At 36.6% G+C, this 19,743-nt stretch overlaps 1 protein-coding gene across 2 annotated transcripts in view; it reads right to left on the bottom strand.

Annotated features, from left to right (window-relative positions):
* The window catches only part of FNDC3A (fibronectin type III domain containing 3A), a 153,509-nt gene that overhangs the window by 95,336 nt on the left and 38,430 nt on the right, over positions 1–19,743 (bottom strand). For both annotated transcript variants that reach the window (XM_032403045.1, XM_032403046.1), the window contains exon 3: positions 16,822–16,897. In XM_032403045.1, coding sequence (XP_032258936.1) covers positions 16,822–16,897 — 76 coding nt within the window. The remainder of the gene's footprint in view (positions 1–16,821; positions 16,898–19,743) is intronic.

Below are 19,743 nucleotides of genomic sequence, written 5' to 3'. Positions count from 1 at the left end.
GGGGCAGAGAACTCCATAAAAGCATGAACTGCCTACCTGTGAACTATAATTCATGGGAGAAAAAAAGTTCATATTATTTTCCTTAGTTTTCAACTGCTGTGAAACATTAGCACAAATTTAGTGGTTTTAAAAAACACCCATTTATTAGTTCACAGTCCTATAGTTCAGAAATCTGGGCATAGTGTGACTGGGTTCTCTGCTTAGGATTCACAAAGTAAAAATCAAAATGTTGGCTAGGGTGTGTTCTCATCTGGAGGTTGGAGTCGTCTTCCAAACTCATGTAGTTGTGGCAGAATTAGATTCTTATGGCTGTAGGACTAAGACCCTCATTTCATTGCTGGCTGCCAGCTGGAAGCCACTCTCAGGTTGAGGCCACCCATATTCCTTGCTACATGGCCCTTTCCCAAATCTCTTACTTCTAGAAGAGCCCAGTCCCTTTTTAAGGGCTCATCTGATTAGGTGAGGTTCAGCCCAGATCATCTCTCTTTTCTTGAAAGTCAACTGCACTGTATAATATAACCTAATTATGGAAGTAAAATTCATCATATTCATGGTCCCAGGGATTACATTTGGTGTGTACAACAGGGGGCACTGACCTTAAGGGCCATCTTAGAATTCTGCCTACCATATCATTTAAACTCTGCCTTCAGGTATCTTCTACACTTTTTTTCTTTTTTGTAAAAATGAAAATAAATTTTTAATATTTATTTTTTGAGATTTGTGGCTAAAATATAGATAAATTTTTTCATTGTTCTGTATTTGTTTTTTTTTTTAAATTTTTAAAAATTTTATTTTATTATGTTATGTTAGTCACCATACATTACATCATTAGTTTTTGATGTAGTGTTCCATGATTCATTGTTTGCGTACAACACCCAGTGCTCCATGCAATACGTGCCCTCCTTAATACCCATCACCGGGCTAACCCATCCCCTTACCCCCTCCCCTCTAAAACCCTCAGTTTGTTTCTTAGAGTCCATAGTCTCTCATGGTTCGTCTCCCCCTCCGACTCCCCCCCTTCATTTTTCCCTTCCTACTATCTTCCTTTTTTTTTTTTTTTTTTAAACATATAAATGTATTGTTTCAGAGGTACAGGTCTGTGATTCATCAGTCTTACATAATTCATAGCGCTCACCATAGCACATACCCTCCCCAATGTCCATCACCCTGCCACCCCATCCCTCCCACCCCCCACCACTTCAGCAACCCTCGGTTTGTCTCCTGAGATTAAGAATTCCTCATATCAGTGAGATCATATGATACTTGTCTTTCTCTGATTGACTTATTTCCCTTAGATAATACCCTCTAGTTCCATCCACGTCATTGCAAATGGCAAGATTTCGCTTTTTTTTTTTAATGGCTGCATAATATTCCAAGAATATAGATAAAATTAACTATTTAAACTATTTTCAAGTGCACAGCTTAAGAGCATTAAGAATACTGTTGTGCAATAGTTACCACCATTGGGAAAAAAAAAATAATTACCACCATCCATCTCTAGAACTTTTGTTATCTTACAAAACTGAAACTCTGTACTCATTAAACAGTAACTCCTCATTTCCCCCCTGGTCCCCTAGCAATCACCATTCTACTTTCTGTCTCTATGAATCTGACTAAGAGAAATTATACAGCATTTGTCCTCTTGTGACTGGCTTATTTCACTTATATGCTACATTCTTTTGAACTCTTATCTTTTTTTTTTTTAAGATTTTATTTATTTGACAGAGAGAGACACAGTGAGAGAGGGAACACAAGCAGGGGGAGTGGGAGAGGGAGAAGCAGGCTTCCCGCTGAGCAGGGAGCCCGATGCGGAGCTCGATCCCAGGACCCTGGGATCATGACCTGAGCCAAAGGCAGACGCTTAACGACTGAGCCACCCAGGCGCCCCGAACTCATATCTTAATATATATCAAAAAAGACTGAGGAGGAGTTGCCAGGGAAATAGGAAAAAAATCAGGAGAATATGTAAACTATAAAAGAAAAAGTCAAGAGAAGAGTGTTCCAAGGAGGAGGGAATAATATACTGTTGTCAAATCCTGAGGGAGAGGTTAAGTTTGATGAGAACCAAGCCCACTCATATCAGCAATACAGATCAGAGGTTGTTGGTGACCTTCACAAAAGTGTGACATAGTAATTCTCTAGAGGTATTTTATGAATCACCATGGTTACTACCCGTTGTGGATTATTTTCCCATGCTATGAGAATTCTGAAGTCAAGCAAAGATGTACAAAGCTAAATAAAATCAATACAGCCCAAACACAATTCCTTTGGCCTCAGTTTTCAAGTCATTTCATGATGAAATGGGATTTTAAAAAAGTATTTCAGGGAAAAATATGGGTAGTACAAAAAAATAATAATTATGCACATAATTATCTACTGAGGTCATTTATTCAATTAACAAATATTTACTGAGTGCCTACATAGTGCCAGGAATAGACTTCATTATAATTACATATTTCCATAACTGTTTCAGATATTAAAGGTTAAAAATGTTACGATATTAAAGAAATTTGAATGTTCAGTAAAGACAGTATGTCTGTTAGGCTAACTTTAACCTAAGCAAATAAGTAATGATGCTAATTCTAACTGAAGGTCAATGAAAATTTGATTCTAATAAAAATCCAATCATATTATAATCTAGAGAAAAGCAAGTATTTGAGAAATTAAGACCAGACAGCAAAATTTTTCTTCTACAGAAAGCACATTATTTCTAATTTTCTATTACCTAGAATGTAGTAAATATTTTTAAACAAAAAATTAAATGGTCATTTAATTTTTAAAAACCAACCTACCTCTCCCTCATGAAAGCATGTTACCATTTTCTTTTACTTAGACATACTGATTGTACAACCATTTATATATTAAAAGGTAGCTTTAAAAATCAAACTAAACTGAAACTGTTCTAGATGTCGTTCTGAAGAGTTTAAAATCTGCTTAATGATTCTTTAGCTCTTCTTCTATTTCTGACTCTAATTATTTAAAGCATCCAAATTCATTTTCATTCTTGCCTTTAAAATTGCCTAATCTTTCCATCATAAGCCAATCTGGTTTTCCTATCTTCCTCATTTTCCACCTCATAATCTACTTTTAATAAGTGGCTTCTTTCCTAAAAGGAAAACCAGGGTCACTTGAAGGAGAGAGAACTGTACCCAAAATAAACATCTTACATCCATATTTTTGTGTATTTAATAAAATACCATTTTGTGAGACCAGTTCAGAGAAGGCATAGATCCTGATAGGTCCATTTCAGTCACTAACCAATATAAAAAGTATCAGAATGCAACATGTTTATAAACACTGAAAAGTTAATACAAGCTATTTGTATTTCTGGGTCTTAATTTCCTTTTGTCATTACCTTTTAAAACATTTTTAATCAAGATTTTGTCACGTATTTTAACAGAACTCACTAAACTGGTTTAGATTTTCTACTTCCAGAAGAATAACTGTAAGAGTGATATTTTATTCATTAGGAACATAAACAATTGAGGACAACTGAATTTGCCGATATTTTCCTTTTTCGCATAAATGTTGCAATTTTCTCTTAACTAAGTCATATATAATAAAGTTTCTCTCAAAAAGTAGCACTAAATAGGTTTTAGGGACAACCTGGGACTATTACACAATGTACTCACGATGAGTCATAGTCATTCACTGAACCTAAAATGTGCTGAATTAATGAATGGATGACCTGCCATGATTCATTTTCACAAACAAGACTCATGAATGTTTCAAAACTAGTATTTTAAGCCTCTCTACTAGAACTGATGTTTTTTTCATCCTGGGGGAGGAATTATAAAGGGCAAAGTCTTTAATATAATAATGTGATTTTCCACCAGTAGGAAAAATGGTCACCTATGCTTTAGAGCATTTTCTAAGGGTGGTTAAGATTTTCTAAGTAATACATAAAGGACCTAACTTTCCATGGTTTAATTTGCTGAACTGTAAAATAATGCCTACTCATATGGGAATAAGAATCTACTACATATGGGGAGTGCCTGAGTGGCTCAGTTGGTTAAGCGTCTACCTTCATAGTCTCCGTAGTCCCCGTGGTCTCAGGGTCCTGGGATGGAGACCCACATCGGGCTCCCTGCTCAGCAGGGAGTCTGCTTCTCCCTCCCCCTCTCCCTCTGTGAGCTCTCTTTCATAAATAAATAAATAAAACCTTAAAAAAGAAAGCATCTACTACATATGGTTTCTACTTGAGTTATTTATAATTTACGTAGAACCTAAAGAACTTGGTTAAGTTCAGTCAGATTTGTAGTGATGGAAAGTCAGTGGGCCAAAGACAGTAAGTGGTCTTATAAAAAAACTCTTGGAAGATTGATCTATTATTAAAATATATTTAAAATATAGCATATTAGCAGAGTTAAAAATACCTAAAAACTTGAGAGCTGATGGAAACTTATTGAATCAAATTTGCACTTGCCCATCCTCATTTCCCATATGTGCAAAATAATGACCAAACCTACAGAATCATAAAATTTTAGACTTGGGTAGAACCTTAAAAGGCATCAATTCCAACCATCCACTCAAATTAAACCTCCTCTCTAATAGCACCATCAAGTGAAGAGCCAGCATATGCATTACTACCTACAAAGATGGATAAGAACTGATCACTCCTGAGCCTTTCTGACAGTTCTGTTTATTACAAAGTTCTTCCTCATACTGAGCTAAATCTGTTTTCCTATAACTTCCACCCCAATGTGCCTAAAACCCAGGCTGATTTACTCCCAGACCTGTGCCTTTTATAATGCACCATTAATTCATTCACATACCTTGTTATTTCTTTGAAGTTCTAATGTTGTGAATTTAGGAAGAAAAGTTATAGGTCCAGTATTTCATGATGCTAATTATAGTAACTGTACCAGGATATTGAAAACAATAGACATTTAACTTCTAACAAATTTCAGAGGTATTTTTAATATCAAATGCCTGACATATCTAACAAGAGTCATGGGGGCTGAGGTATAGCTTGTATACATGTCTTGGGGATTCCAGGATATCACAGCAAATCAAATAGGAGTCCTACTTGCATGACAACTCCATCTTCCTCTTTCCTCCCCCACAAATACATCCTGAGAGATGGGCTTTGGGCTTTGATTAGATCTGATGGGCATAAGGGATTCAGACAAGAGCACAAAGAAGAACAAGGCCAGGCACTCCAACTTTTAGGGGGCAGAGAACTAACTCTTAGGTAAAAGAGTTGGGATTAATGGGATACAGGGCTTATACGTATTTAATAAAACACTGTATTTATTAAAGACCTCAAAAATCATCTGGATCAGTAGGAGACTTGCTAAAAAATGCTCTGCAAAGGAGATCACAAATATGAAAGAGCGCACTAACTGCAACGAAGATAGACACTTGGTCATACTCACCATGATCTCAGAACACAAAGAAAAGGAGAGTGGTACTTACTGGTTGGGACTAACCTTCCCTTAACTTCAAAAACCCTATAATGGGAGGAAGAGTCAGATGAGGGCATGAGGAGACAAGGTAAAAACAGAAAAGCAGTGATGAACAGCAGCAACATGAAGAGAAGAAAAAAGGGAACAGAAGTGTCAATAATAACTGCCCCAGGAGAAACAGTGCTAATCACTTCCTGAATGAGTTGACAGTAAAAGAAACAAGAGTCAAATAATCCCCACTGGGGTTTCCCATGCAGAATGGAAAGCAACATCAGCAGCAACAATGGTGAGAAAATAACAGTAACTGCTGAGAAGCTGCTCACAGCCACTTGGAAGCAAAAAGGAAAACAGCAGGACTTGGGAGGGGGAGCTTGATGTCACATACTAACTCTAGTGGGTGAAGGGGCTCAGAGTCAACACACTGAGACTGTTCTGTTATTGGCTTCCCTATGTAAGTAAGGTGAGATACGAGAAAGCAAAGGTTAATACTTCTCAACAAACTTGAATTCACCTTGACACTTTTTCTACACATAGGAATCAGATCGTAAGAAAATAAGCAGAAATCCAGGATGGTCAAATCATCAGATTCCCGGCATTATCTTTGATTCACTATTTACATATTTAAGTTACCATGTCTGTTACTCTACAATCTTAACTGGTGTTCATATTGAAGACTCTGATGCACTAAATACCCCTAAGTATGAAAGTATATTTTTAGTATATAGTAGTTAGCAAGGCAAACGAGTATACCAATATACTTAAAAATATTTTAGCAGTTAATTTCAATAAATATTGACAGCACGCCTACTAACTTAAAGGCATTATTTTAGCACAGAGAATCAGAGATGGAAAAGAGACAATTCCTATCATTAAGGAAACCAAATAGAAGGAAGCTAATAATCCCTGAACCCTTGACTTAAGTAAGGTTTTATGTACCGAGACAAAGACAGCATCATTGTTCCTGCCCTTATAAAATTCAGAAGGTTGGTGCAAGTGTCCCTTTCAAGTGTTTATTTCATTAGGAATGAAGATTAATAAATTAACTAATTGGCATCCTGTTCATAGGTCTGTTTTGAGGAATAACCATTCATTAGCTCAACTACTCTATGAAATATGCCCATGCACAGATATAGTTGTTAAACTGAAGACTCTCAGCTGGTGTACTCATTCCCAGAATTAACTAAAGAGATCTCAGTTTAATTAACAAGTAATTTTGGAATCAAAGAATCTTTAGTTAGAATACATATTGGAGTTTACCTAATCAATCTTCTTTTCTATGCGAGAATTACTTTCATAGTACCACTCAACCAGTGCATGAGCACATACAGTGACGGGACTCAGGTACAATAAAGCAATGACTCCATTTTTATGGAGTCATAAATGTTCGACAGTTCTTCCCTGTCAAAATTTGCTTCCCTGCAACTCTCATCTGTTAGTCTAAATTTTGCCCTCTAAAGGTGCAGAGAACAGTATCTTTAAGTCATAGCTCTCTTCCAGGTTAAACATCTTTCAAGTATTTTTATAGTCTTTTACATGAATAATTTCTTGACTCTATGCTCTCCTGTTACCCTCCCAGGTTCAATCTCTGTCAATACTTCTTTCAAATATGTTAAAAGGATACCATCTAACCAGAGTAATATGCCATCTATTTTGAACTTATATTTTTGTTTTTGCAGTCTAAGATTTCATTTGTTTTCACTTTTGCAAACAAGATTCAATATGTGACTCATATTTAGCTCTAGTTCTACTAAAATAAACAAGTTCTATTCATAAAGTTAAGTCTTCCTTTCTTGCACTGTAGTGGATACTGTTGTTTGTTTTGGTGCACAGAATATGAAACCTCTTTTTATGCTGGAGGAGTCACCTTGGTGCAAGGGTAAAGACCACTGGTCCTATGGGTGCTGATAACTTAGAAGGTGGGTAGCACAAGATTCTTGTTGCAGAAGTGGCATCTGTGCTGTAAGCAGGTAATACAGAGTTCTTAGTGAAGAAAGGGCACAGGTACAATCTTGGCATTGATGATGCCTTCCTAATCAGACAAGTTTTACAGCATGGTTTGGGGGCATTGTTTCTGAAGCTTAGCCTTGAGTCTAGTTCTCTAGTCCTCCCAAAGATTCTATGAGACACAGAATATCATTTTCTGAATCATTCTCAAAAAATGTGAATCAATTACAGGTTTACAAAAGAAAAAGTTCCATGTCCAGCTGGCACAAAGAACTTTCTTCCCAAACCATTTGAAAGAAAGATACTGACATGATGACCCGTCAAATTATGGAATACTTTAGTATATGCATTTCCTATAAACCAGGACATTCTCTGATATAACAACACAACCATCAAAACCAAGAAATTAACACTGATACCTTATTACTATCTGTTATGGATTGAATTGTATCTCCTAAAAAAGATATGCTTAAGTACCAGTACCTCAGAATACTTTATTTGGGAATGGCGTCACTGCAAATAAAATTAGTTAAGATGAAAGATGAAGTTATGTTGGAGTAGAATAGCCCCTTAATCCAATATGGTATCCTTATGTGAAGATGGCCATGTGAAGGTACAGAGAGACAGGGAGAATGCTATGTGACGATGGAAACAGATTAAAGCAATGCCTTTATGAGCAAAGAAATTACAAGGATTGCTGGTCATCACCAGCAAGTCGGAGAGAGGCATGAATTCTCCCTCAGAAGGAATCAATCCTGCTGACACCTCATTTTGGACTTCTAGCCTCTAGAACTTTGGGACATTCAATGTCTGTTGTTTTAAGCCACCCAGTTTCTTACGGCAGCCCTAGGAAACTAATAAACCACCTAATTTCCAAATCCCATTCAAGATTCACCACCTGTCTTAATAAGATGCAAAAGCATCTAGTTTGGAATCGCATGTTGCATTTAGTTGGCATGTCCCTTTAGTCTATCAGGCTGAATAGTTTCTCGGTCTTTCCTTGACTTTTATGATCTTCACTTTCAAAGATTAAGGGCTATTTTGTAGAATGTCTCTTGATTTGGGTTTGTCTATTATTTCCTTGTGTTTAGATTCAGATAATGCATTTGTGGCAGAAATATCACAAAAGGGACATCATGTTCCTCTTAAATCATCATTATTATGTAGCACACAATATTGATTTCTGCCGTTATGGATGACATACAATTTGATCACTTGATTAAGATGGTGTTTGCCAGGCTTCTCCACTGTAAAGTTTCTCTCTCTCTCTATATATATATATTTGTCTTCAATCAATAAGTATTTTGTGGGTACTCTGAAACTATATAAGTAGTCTTTCATCAGATTTTTGATTTATTTATTTTTATTTGTGTGGACTCACAGTTTCCTAGATTATTCAATGGGCTTTAATCAATTTGTCATTATTTTGATGCTCAAATATGCCTAATTATGCTAGCAGAAGCTCCTTCAAGTTGGTTACTATGTCCTTTTGACATGTCTTCATCCATTTTGAGCACTTCCTTCTTTTTGGGATAACAGTATGTTCCACAGTCTCTTCTTGTACTTTCTCTGCCCCAGACCCAGAGTCAGGAATGTCTGATTTTTCTGATTCAGTTGCCACCAGGATTCATTCTAGTTTCTTCCTTCTGCACATCTAAAACTCCTCAGATAGTAAGAAACCCAGCTCTCATGATTTTTAATATAACTGTTTCTTTAATTAGTCCCCTGTATATGTAATCAATCTTCCATCTCTGCCACTATTCCTGTCCTGGCGAAGTTGTCCTAACTCTACTCTGTCTCCCAGCACAGATGGCCATATCCTACTCAGGCTCCAACTCCCCCTGTTGAGCCTGCTCCACCTCCCCCCCCGCCACCAGCACCCTCTACATAGATGTCCTTCTCTCCTTGGCTCCATGTCATCACATACAAGCTCTAACACCCTGTGCTGGACTACCCACTCCACTTTTGTGTATGTTCTTTTTTTTTACCGCATTTGGGCTCTGACTCCCCATACCAGGCCATTCTACCCCTCAGTCCACCATGTGGACTACCTCCTTACCCTGCTTGGGTTCTGATAATCCACACCAGGCTATTCCTCTATGGGGATGCCCTCCTCACCCCACTCAGGTTCTCATTTCCTATGTTAGGCTATCTGCCACGTGTGGATGGGGACTTCCTCCGGCTCTGCATCTCCTACTATGCCAGAGGGATACCCTCCTCACCATGCTCAGGATCTGATTCTCCTTGCTGGACCCCACCCCCTACCTCCCATGTAGATATCCTCCTTGCCTCAATTTGAGCTCTGACACCTTAAACCAAGTTACCTCCTATCCCATAAATGCCCTCACACTGCTTGGGTTCTGACTTTTCTTGATGATTGCCTCCACTGTATGGTCACTTTCATCACCTTGCTGGGGCTATGACACCCCATGCCAGGCTGTCACTGTGGAGGTCCTCCACACTCAGCAGCAGGCTGTTCTCTGTATCGATGTCTTTTTTACCTGACTCAGGCTTTGACTATCTCCTAAGGACCACCTCCAGCATGTGAATGGTCTGACCCTACTGGGGCTCTAACAACACATGTCAGCCTACCCCTCCCCAGAGATGACCTCTCACTTTGTTTGAGCTCTGACTCCTTACATCAGGATGCCTTCACATGTTGGTACTCTCACCTTATTCTAGCACTGATTCCCTACACTGGGCTGCCCAACTGTATTGGTGACTTCTTTATCCTGCTGAGATTCTTACACCTTACACCAGGCCACCCCTTCTTGATGATACTCAATCATTAGCTTGCTTAGACTCTGAGTCCCTATACCAGGACACCTTGCTGTGTGAATTCTCTCCTCACTCTGGGTTCTGACTCTCTGAATTAGGCTCTTCTCCTATGTGATGAACTCCTTACCCAATTTACACTCTGACATTGCACTCTGGAGCACTGCAGCTCATCTCCCCCACTCCTATCAATGCAGTGTTGCTATAGACTAAATGTATTCCCCCCAAACTCATACGTTGAAATCCTAATCCCAATGTGATGTTATTAGGAGGTAGGGCCATTGGGAGATGATGAAATCATGAGAGTGGAGCCCTCATAAATGGGATTAGTGCTCTTATAAAAGAAAACCCAGAGAGCTCCCTCGCCCCTTCCTCCAGGATACAGCAAGAAGTCAGTAGTCTACAACCTGAAAGAGGGCTCTCACCAGAACCCAACCATGCTGGCACTGTGATCTTGAACTTCCAGGCTCCAGAAGAGTGAAAAATAAATTTCTGTTGTTTATAAGTCAGCCAGTTCCTGGTATACTGTTATGGCAACCCTATGAACTATGACAGGTGTCTATATTGTTCTGTACCACCTAATGGCTTTAGGACTGAACTATCATGCAGGAAAGAGGAGGAAGAGTCTCAATATCATCTTAAGAAATTCCTTTTGTGTTTAATAGATAAGAGTCCGTTTCAAAAAGGAACTCTGACTAATACACATCTGTACATTGCCGGGGCAGCTAAATTTCAAACCAAAATGTAAAACTTTGTATTTATTCCTATTACATTTTATCCATTTGGTTTTGACCTATCCTTTCAATATATTCTGATCTCTTGAGCTTGATATTTATTGTTATTAATTGTCCTTGGTAACTTTCTGACACCTGAAAATCTTATAAACATGCCATTTGTGTGAAAGCTATTGACTAAAGAAAGACAGGGGTACCTGGGTGGCTCAGTCAGTTAAGCATCTATCTTCAGTTCAGGTCATGATTCCAGGGTCCTGGGGTAGAGCCCTGAGTCAGGCTCCCTGCTCGGTGGAGAATCTGCTTCTCCCTCTCCCTCTGCCCCTCCCCTTGCTCGTGCTCTCTCTGTCTCTCTCTCTGTCTCTCTCAAATAAATAAAATCTTTAAAAAAAAGACTTCTAAAAGAAAGAAAAAAGAAAGAAAGTCAGTCAAAGAGAGCCCTAGAAGACAAAGTCCTGGATAATACAACATAAGACAAAGCTTTACTGGCAATGGGCCGGTAACCAAATTTCATTTCATCTTAAAGATACATAGGATATATAAAGATATATAAGAAAGTCTGTCAAATAAGTTTGAGGAAATAAAGAGTGCCAGCTTACACACTTCTGTCTTTTACTGAATACTGAATGAATGAATGGATGAAGAATATAAGGTCTTCACTGTTGTTGAAATGTAATTGTGAAAGCAATGTTGCAAAATATATCATTAAAATGTAGATCTGGTTAATACATGATCAGCATAATTAGGAGTTATATGTCTGATGCAGGTCTTGGGTTCTATGATTGCACAGATATAAATGGTATGTCCAAAAAGGCATAGTATAATAATAATCTCTATGATTAATTCTGTTCCAAATTCTATATGATGGACACACACACACACACACCCTATTTACACAAACAAGTGTAAGACAGGATGTAAAAATAATCACTAAATTGCTTACTATACCTGATTTATATAATAGTACATGATAGAGCTGGAACTCAAAGCCAGGTACCATGTGCTTAACTACTCTCCTATTAGGTTAATAAAATTAAACAATCATCAATATTGTTGCTTATCTTCCTAAAATATGTAATTTGAAGGGACCAGAGCATATAAAAATTATTTAGGTACTTCTGGTCTGTATATTCTTCTCGCTTTTTTATAACTTTCTTTTGCATAGAGTAGCATGGAATCACACCAAAGTAGAAGTTCCCTAACAATGCAAAGCCACTAGATATTTAATTATTAAATTCTTATTCTTTAGTCCTACTTATTCTTTTTGAGGAGTCATAAAAGAAAAAAAATAGTGAGCCATACCTGCCTTTCAGGAAGGAGTGTTTTTAGAGAAAACTTTTTGCCTACATATATTTCATTTGCTTGGCATGTAGAAAGTGGTCAAGAAACATTAGTTTTTTCTCTTCCTCATTCAACTTAATTAAACACTCTCTATGTAAAACATATGTAAAACGTAATTTCTGCCCTCATTTATTTCTGTATGGGCATCCAGAAGTAGGTGAGGAGAAAAACTGAAAAAAGGACCTTTTCTGCAAACACTTTACAGAACAGATGATGTCTGATGGATAGGTACCAATTTATCGCCATTAAAAGCCAGCTCTACAACAGGGATCTTAAAGAGTTTACCACATACACTCTATGAAATATGCTTCCAGGACCTTCCTAGTAACCGAAATTCAGAAAACTTGCCTCATTCTCTATTCTTCATACTGCCCCACAAAACAAAACTAAGAAGGGCAGTCTTTAGCATATATTACAAAGATTAATACTAAACCTGAAGATTTACTCATTCAATATATTTTTACTTTCCTACATACAATTACCAGGCAAGGATGAATTTTCATAATATCTATCAACATACAAAACAATCTGTTGAAATGCCATTAAAGCACTTCACGAAGAAAACATAAGAACAAAAAATTGCTAGATCAGTGTCAAAATACCTTTTAACAGAAAAAAGATTCAAGATCATACTTTGATTTCAAAAGAAATCATGTGTTTGTGCTGAAAGCAGTAATGGCTTAGGATGGCAAAAATGAGGTATGGGTTAGAATCATGCAGTATAAATAAACCTAACCAATGAGGAGAATGGCAACTGGAAAGTTGTAAAAGGCAGGGAACTATACTTTTAGATATTTAAGAGTGGTGTAGGATCTAAAAGGACATGAAATAAGGTAAGGAGTAAAGGAAGACAGACATTAGATCCTGGATAAGACTCAGAAAAAATGCCATGGAACAATAAAAAAATGATCAAATCCAATGAACAAAGTATATTCTTTTCATTATACATATGAAACATATTTTGAAAAATAAATATTGAAAAGTCTTGTTTTTGGCTCCTAACCATTTATTTCCTTCTTTTTTCTTTTTTAGGGGTGGAAGGAAGAGAGAGAAGCTCAGCACTGCATTTAGAAGAATATTTGTTCCATTTTACTGGAAGGAAAACATCGCCAATCTTTTTATTTTTATTTCTTAATTAATTTTTAAAATTATGTTCAGTTAGCCAGCATATAGTACATCATAAAGACATTGCCAATCTTTCCAAACTGTAAACTAGATGTTAACTCTCCAGCATAATCTCCTTCAATGGCTCTTCCTTACCTTTGCAATAAAGTGAAAGTTTTAGTATGGCCGTCAAGCCATTTCAAGATCTGTCTACATTTTCAGATTCATCTCCATCTATATCCCCTTTATACAATTTTTTTTTTTTAGCAATTCTGATCTCTTTGCAGTTATTCAAAAAAGTTAAGCTATTCTTTCCTTCTGTTGCTTTTGTACACTGTTTCCTTTGTCTAAAATGCTTCCTTGAGATCCTTTTGTCATTTGCTAGTGTCCTTAAAGATAGGTCACACATACTTTCTCCTTGACAGATTTTCTTCCTGACATACACTCTGCATCACGGTAACCCTCCTATGCTTCCACAACACCCTGTGCATATCTGTAGTAGTTCTTTTTATACTGTAATACAACTGTTAATTTCCCCCCTTTCTTCCCTACTACTCTGTGTTCTTGAATGACAGGAACGGTGTCTTAGTTTTCTTTGAATCCCCAATAGCTGGCAGAGTATACCTCAGGAGACAGTAAATTCAAGAAAAAAAAATTAACAATTTGTCTTTCCAAGAAGTATGCTATAGTAAAAAAAGTATTATATTGAGCTCTGCCCATAACTAGGTATAACTCACAAATTATGAACTTCAATTAAATAAGGGGATCATCTAGATCTCTAAAGTTCCCTGTGATTTGTCAACCTAGTTTTTGTTTTATAAATTCTTGACAGATAATAAAACTCCTTTAAAAAGAATAGTCTTTATTTCAAATGTTTACTAATTTACACTGGATTTATCTCAGTTTTCAGGTTTTTGCTACTGAGGTTTTCTTTACTGGTCACAGTGGCTATGAAGGGAAAAGTTTTCCTAACTTGATAGCCTTAGAGCCAAGGATCCTATTTTACTCTGAGCCTCACTGGCATATGATTTTCCTCCCTTAAGACTTTGTTATCTGTTGCCTCTGCTTCTATTTCTACTCTTAACTTTTACCTAGTTCTAGAACTAGTTCAGGAAGATGTCTGCCACATAACAGAAACTAGTGATAGCAAAGGGGAAGAAAAGGAGAAGATGAGCTCCAGGAGTCATTAGTCTTTTCTCATCCTGTCTTCTCTTGCTTGGAGTGGGGGCACACTGGTCTTTACAAAAACTTCACCCCAGTCTCTTGTTCACTACTACTCCTTCCACCTTCATCCTATCTTTTAATTTAAAAAAACAAAAACATAAGAAGGAGAGAGCTTTTTACTTTCTTTCAGGTTCCCCTTATCCTATCCTGTGTTTTTAAAAACTCTGCCCAGTAATTTTAAAATAAAGTCTCCACTCTTCTACTCTGTCATTCAGAGAGGAGTCTCCCTTTCCTACAGAAGCAGAGGAATGTGTCCCTGCCTAAAAATACCTTCACATGGTAGTCAATTCCTACTATTAAGAGACTGTTAGTACTACAGGCACATTAAAAATTAGTCCTTTTTTTTTTTTTTTGATCCTGACTGAAGGGGTAATTACCACATAAAAATCAGTTTAATTGATTTTATAAGGGAGGAGATTCACAAATTACAGTTACAAATTAACTTTTAAAATAGAAGTTATTTAAAATTCAGTCTGGTTATCCAACTGCAATTAATGGTTTTTGTATTTTAAGTCACACTATAACAGTAATGAGGATCCTCACTTGCTGATTTGTTTGAAAAGGCCAATGTTACACTAGTTAAAATGCTTCCATCATAAACAATATTTACTGAGAACAATTTGAAGAAATGTACAAATAAACCTAAGATGTGTGCTCTATTAGAAACTTACATTCTAAGAGCTATCCAGTATAAAAATGGAATTATTTTATAAAAACCTAATTGGCAAGTAAAGACAGGCAAAGTTTACTATACTGCTTATAAATTCTACTACCTGGTTTCTTTTAAGCTCATAATATGTGGACTCTTCCTATTTGTGTTTGTGTGTGAAGTTACCTTAATTGATACACAGATTTAAACTGACTTAGAGAACAGAAGGCATATAAGATTCGGATGGCAGGCTAAAAGTTTTAATTTTAATTACTGAGCTAATTACTTCTCTGGAAGGAGTAAGTTCTATTTCTTCTTTGATTAAATAGATTAGATTGTCCCAGTAAGATGGAGGGGTACCATAAATCCTGGTTTACCTGGGACAATCTTGACTGATAATAGTTGTCTTGGAGTAGTTGCTATGGTCCTCTTTCACTCTCACAAGTATCAGTTTGGATGAGAAAGCATATGGTCACCCTACTTAACATGCTCTTTTCAAATTAAAGCAACAACTGTTAGTTAGGTACCCAATATGTGGAAGGCCAAGAACTGAAGGGGATACAAAGAAATGTAAGAAATGGTATTTGCCCTCAAAGTGCTTAGGACTTAGTTGGAGAGACTGAATAAACATTTCAAGTTGAACATACAAAATTTAAATGGCTTAAAAAATATAACTAGAACAAATATTACAAGAAAATATGTAGTTACTTGTTAAATGAATGGCACAATAATTAGTTAGGCGTTTCCCGAGACATAATGGTCACTTTCTATTAAACACCACCACTACATCCTTCACCACCATTTACTGAGTGCCTTGTATATGCTAGGTGAGGTTTAGAGTGCTTTACATGCATATTAGTTAACCCTCACAATCATCCTAAGAGGTGTAATATTATTCATAAGGAAGGGAATTTTACTGATGAGAAATGTACCTGATAGAGGTTAAATAACATGCAAAAGTTCTATCTAACTAGTAAGTTAGCAGAGTTGGGATTTAAACTCTGGTTCTCTAATACCAAAGTCAGTGATCTTTTTTTGCTCTTCTCTCTACATAGAGGGTGGTGGTTCTAAACTGTGGGTGCTTTTGCCCCCACCACCCCCCAGGGACATACGGTAATCTCTGGAAACATTTTTGTTTGTCATAAATGTGGTGGGGGGTGGCTAGTGACTTTACAAAAATTTTTTTTACAGATAAGATCTGAACTCAGTATTGAAGCATTGGTAGGATTTGAATAGGCTAGGGATGGTAGAGGTAACGGCAGATTATAGATAAGAATAGTACAGAAAGTACAAGACAGGTTCAAGAAGATAGTGAATAAGCCAACTTAGCAAGACAAAGGAACACAATATTAAAGGGAAAGTGAAAGCAAGACTAGGAAGATGCAATAAATTTTTTTTTAAAGATTAAGGAACCTGAACTGGATTCACTGAAGATTTTTGAGAAGGGGAATGTAAGATTAATCAAGAAACCAGGGAAAAGAGAATAAAGAGGATGATACTGGAATAATTAAGTCCTAAGGTATTTAGAGTTTGTGCGTTGGTGTGGCGGTGGTAGTGAGAAAGAAAGGAAGAAACCACAAGCATGTAAACTTTTATGTACCATAAATTTTTGTCATCTCAAAGGATAACAAATTACCATTCTTACCTGTAATGCACTGAAACTGTCCATCTTCTCTTCTTATTGTAAATGCTTCCCCTGGGTTAACTTGTACCAGAATGACCTTAAAATGAGAGAAAGAAATATTAAAATAAAAAAATAATAGAGCAAATAACAACAATCAAAATAGGGCAAATCAGTGTAACAAAATACTAAATGTTGCTAGAATATATGTGAGCTATTTAACCTTATGAAAATGGGATTACACATTTTACACATTTGTTAGAAAAGTATTACTTCACTTTTCTGGAGGTCAGACTTAAACCAAAAGTAAGGGAATAAAAAAATACGGTGGCACACTTTTATTGGAAAGTTAATAAACTTCACTTTGAAACAAAGATGGAGTCAAACAGAATATTTGGCAGATCTATGCTTAGTTCATTATTGCTAAGTATTTCATTTTATTTATTTATGTATTTATGTATTTATTTAAGATTTTATTTATTTATTTGACAGAGAGAGAGAGACAGCGAGAGAGGGAACACAAGCAGTGGGAGTGGGAGAGGGAGAAGCAGGCTTCCTGTTGAGCAGGGAGCCCGATGTGGGGCTCGATCCCAGGACCCTAGGTTCATGACCTGAGCTTAAGGCAGACGATTAACGACTGAGGCACCCAGGCACCCCTAAGTATTTCATATTCTTTAAAGATAAGTAGAGCTTGAGATGAGCATACCTGAATTAGTAGGACATTTCAAATTATATCTGGGAATATGTTAAATTAATCCCACCTTTTTAAGTAGTTTTCATTATATAGATTATACATTCTAATTTTATGACATCTGAAAAACAGCAAACTGGAAAAAAAATCTGAAGTCCTTCTATCCTACAATAAACACTGTTAATATTTTGATAAATTTCTTAGTCTTGTTCCTTATGCGTAGGCTTAATTTTCCCCCTTAAATATACATATAAGATCTCCAATTTGGTATCTTTTGAAGTTTAATATTTTAAAAAAGACTTTTCCATGCTATTAATCACTCAAAGTACTTCATCAAATGACCATACCATAAACTCCTTATCCATTCTCTCATATAAGGAATTTAGGTAGCTTTCAATTTTTCCATTATTATAAACAACGCCAAAGTGAACAATTTGTATGCAGTTTTCTCCTCTTTAATCCATTTCCAGTTAATTTTGAGTGGTGTTTAAGGTGTGTGTGTGGGGTCTAGTTTCATTCTTTTACATGTGAATATCCAATTTTCCCAGCACCATTTATTGAAGAGATTGTCTTTTCTGCATCGAGTGTTCTTGCCTCCCTTGTCAAATGTTAGCTGACCATACATGCATGGGTTTATTTCTGGGCTCTCAATTCTCTTCCATTGGTCTATGTTTCTGTTTTTGTGCCAGAACCATACTGTTTTGATTTACTATAGCTTAATAATATAGCTTGAAATCAGGAAGTGTGATGCCTCTCACTTTGTTATTCTTTTTCAGGGTTGCTTTGGATATTCATTTGGGGTCTTATGCGGTTCCATATACATTTTCGGAGTGTTTTTTCTACCTCTGTAAAAATTGTCATTGGAATTTTGATAGGGACTGCAATGATTCTTAAGATGGCTTTAGGTAGTATGGCTATTTTAACAACACTAATTCTTCCAATCCACGAACATGGGCTACCTTTCCATTTATTTGTGTCTTCTTCAATTTCTTTCAATGTTTTGTAGTTTTCAGGGTAGAGATCTTTCATCTCCTTGGTTAATATTTCAGGCAAAGATTGAAAGACCCTCACTTCGGGCGCCTGGGTGGCTCAGTCAGTTGAGCGACTGCCTTCGGCTCAGGTCATGATCCCGGAGTCTGGGGATCGAGTCCCACGTCAGGCTCCCTGCTCAGCGGGGGGTCTGCTTCTCCCTCTGACTCTACCCCCTCTTGTGCTCTCTCTCTCAAATAAATAAATAAATAAATAAGATCTTAAAAAAAAAAAAAGACCCTCACTTCAAGAGAAGTAGGTAAGAAGTAGGGTTAATGGAAAACACAAAATAAATTGTTAGAAATACTCCAAATATATTAATAAAATAAATATAAATGAACTAAGCTTGCATATTAAAAAGAGAGAAAATAAAATTAGATTTAAAAATGTTACAGAGAGGGGTGCCTGGGTGGCTCAAGTCATGATCTTGGGGTCCTGGAATCGAGCCTCATATCCGGCTACCCACTTAGTGGGGATTCTGCTTCTCCCTCTCCCTCTGTCCCTCCCCCCGCTCATGGTTTCTCTCTCTCTCTCTCAAATGAATAAAATCTTAAAAAAAAAAAAGCTACAGAGAGAAAATGCCAAACCCACTATTTTGGTGGTCTATTTTTTTTTTTTAAGATTTTATTTTATTTATTTATTTGAGAGAGAGAGAGAAGACAAGAGAGGGTACGGTCAGAGGGAGAAGCAGACTCCCTGCCAAGCAGGGAGCCCAATATGGGACTCGATCCCGGAACTCCAGGATCATGACCTGAGCTGAAGGCAGTCGCTTAACCAACTGAGCCACCCAGGTGCCCTTGGTGGTCTATTTTAATATCTTTCTCAGTGATTAACAGAACAAGTACATAACAATCATCAAGGATATGGAAGATCTTAACAACACCACCAATAATCTTGATTTAATGGCCATGTAAAGAATATTGCACCTAACAATTAGAAAATATATATTCTTTTTAAGCACATATGGAATTGACATGAAAATGAAAAGAATGGACTATCAAGAACATCATAAATCAAGTCTTACAAACTTGAGAGAATCAATATTGCATGTCCTCTATTTACAGTTAAATTAGAATTACTAATTTAAAAATATATTTGCAAATTTTAAAAAGCTTCAGTAATTTGTGGGTTAAGGAAGAAATCATAACAAAAAAACAGAAAATAGCAGTGAAATGTAACCAAAACATTGTACGTTAAAACCTGGAATATAGGCAAAATTTTATTTA

This window comes from Phoca vitulina, unplaced genomic scaffold, assembly GCF_004348235.1.
Source record: "Phoca vitulina isolate PV1807 unplaced genomic scaffold, GSC_HSeal_1.0 scaffold5, whole genome shotgun sequence".
Classification (NCBI taxonomy): Eukaryota; Metazoa; Chordata; class Mammalia; order Carnivora; family Phocidae; genus Phoca; species Phoca vitulina.
Note: the sequence above shows the minus strand (reverse complement) of the source record. Positions and strands in the feature narration are given on the sequence as shown.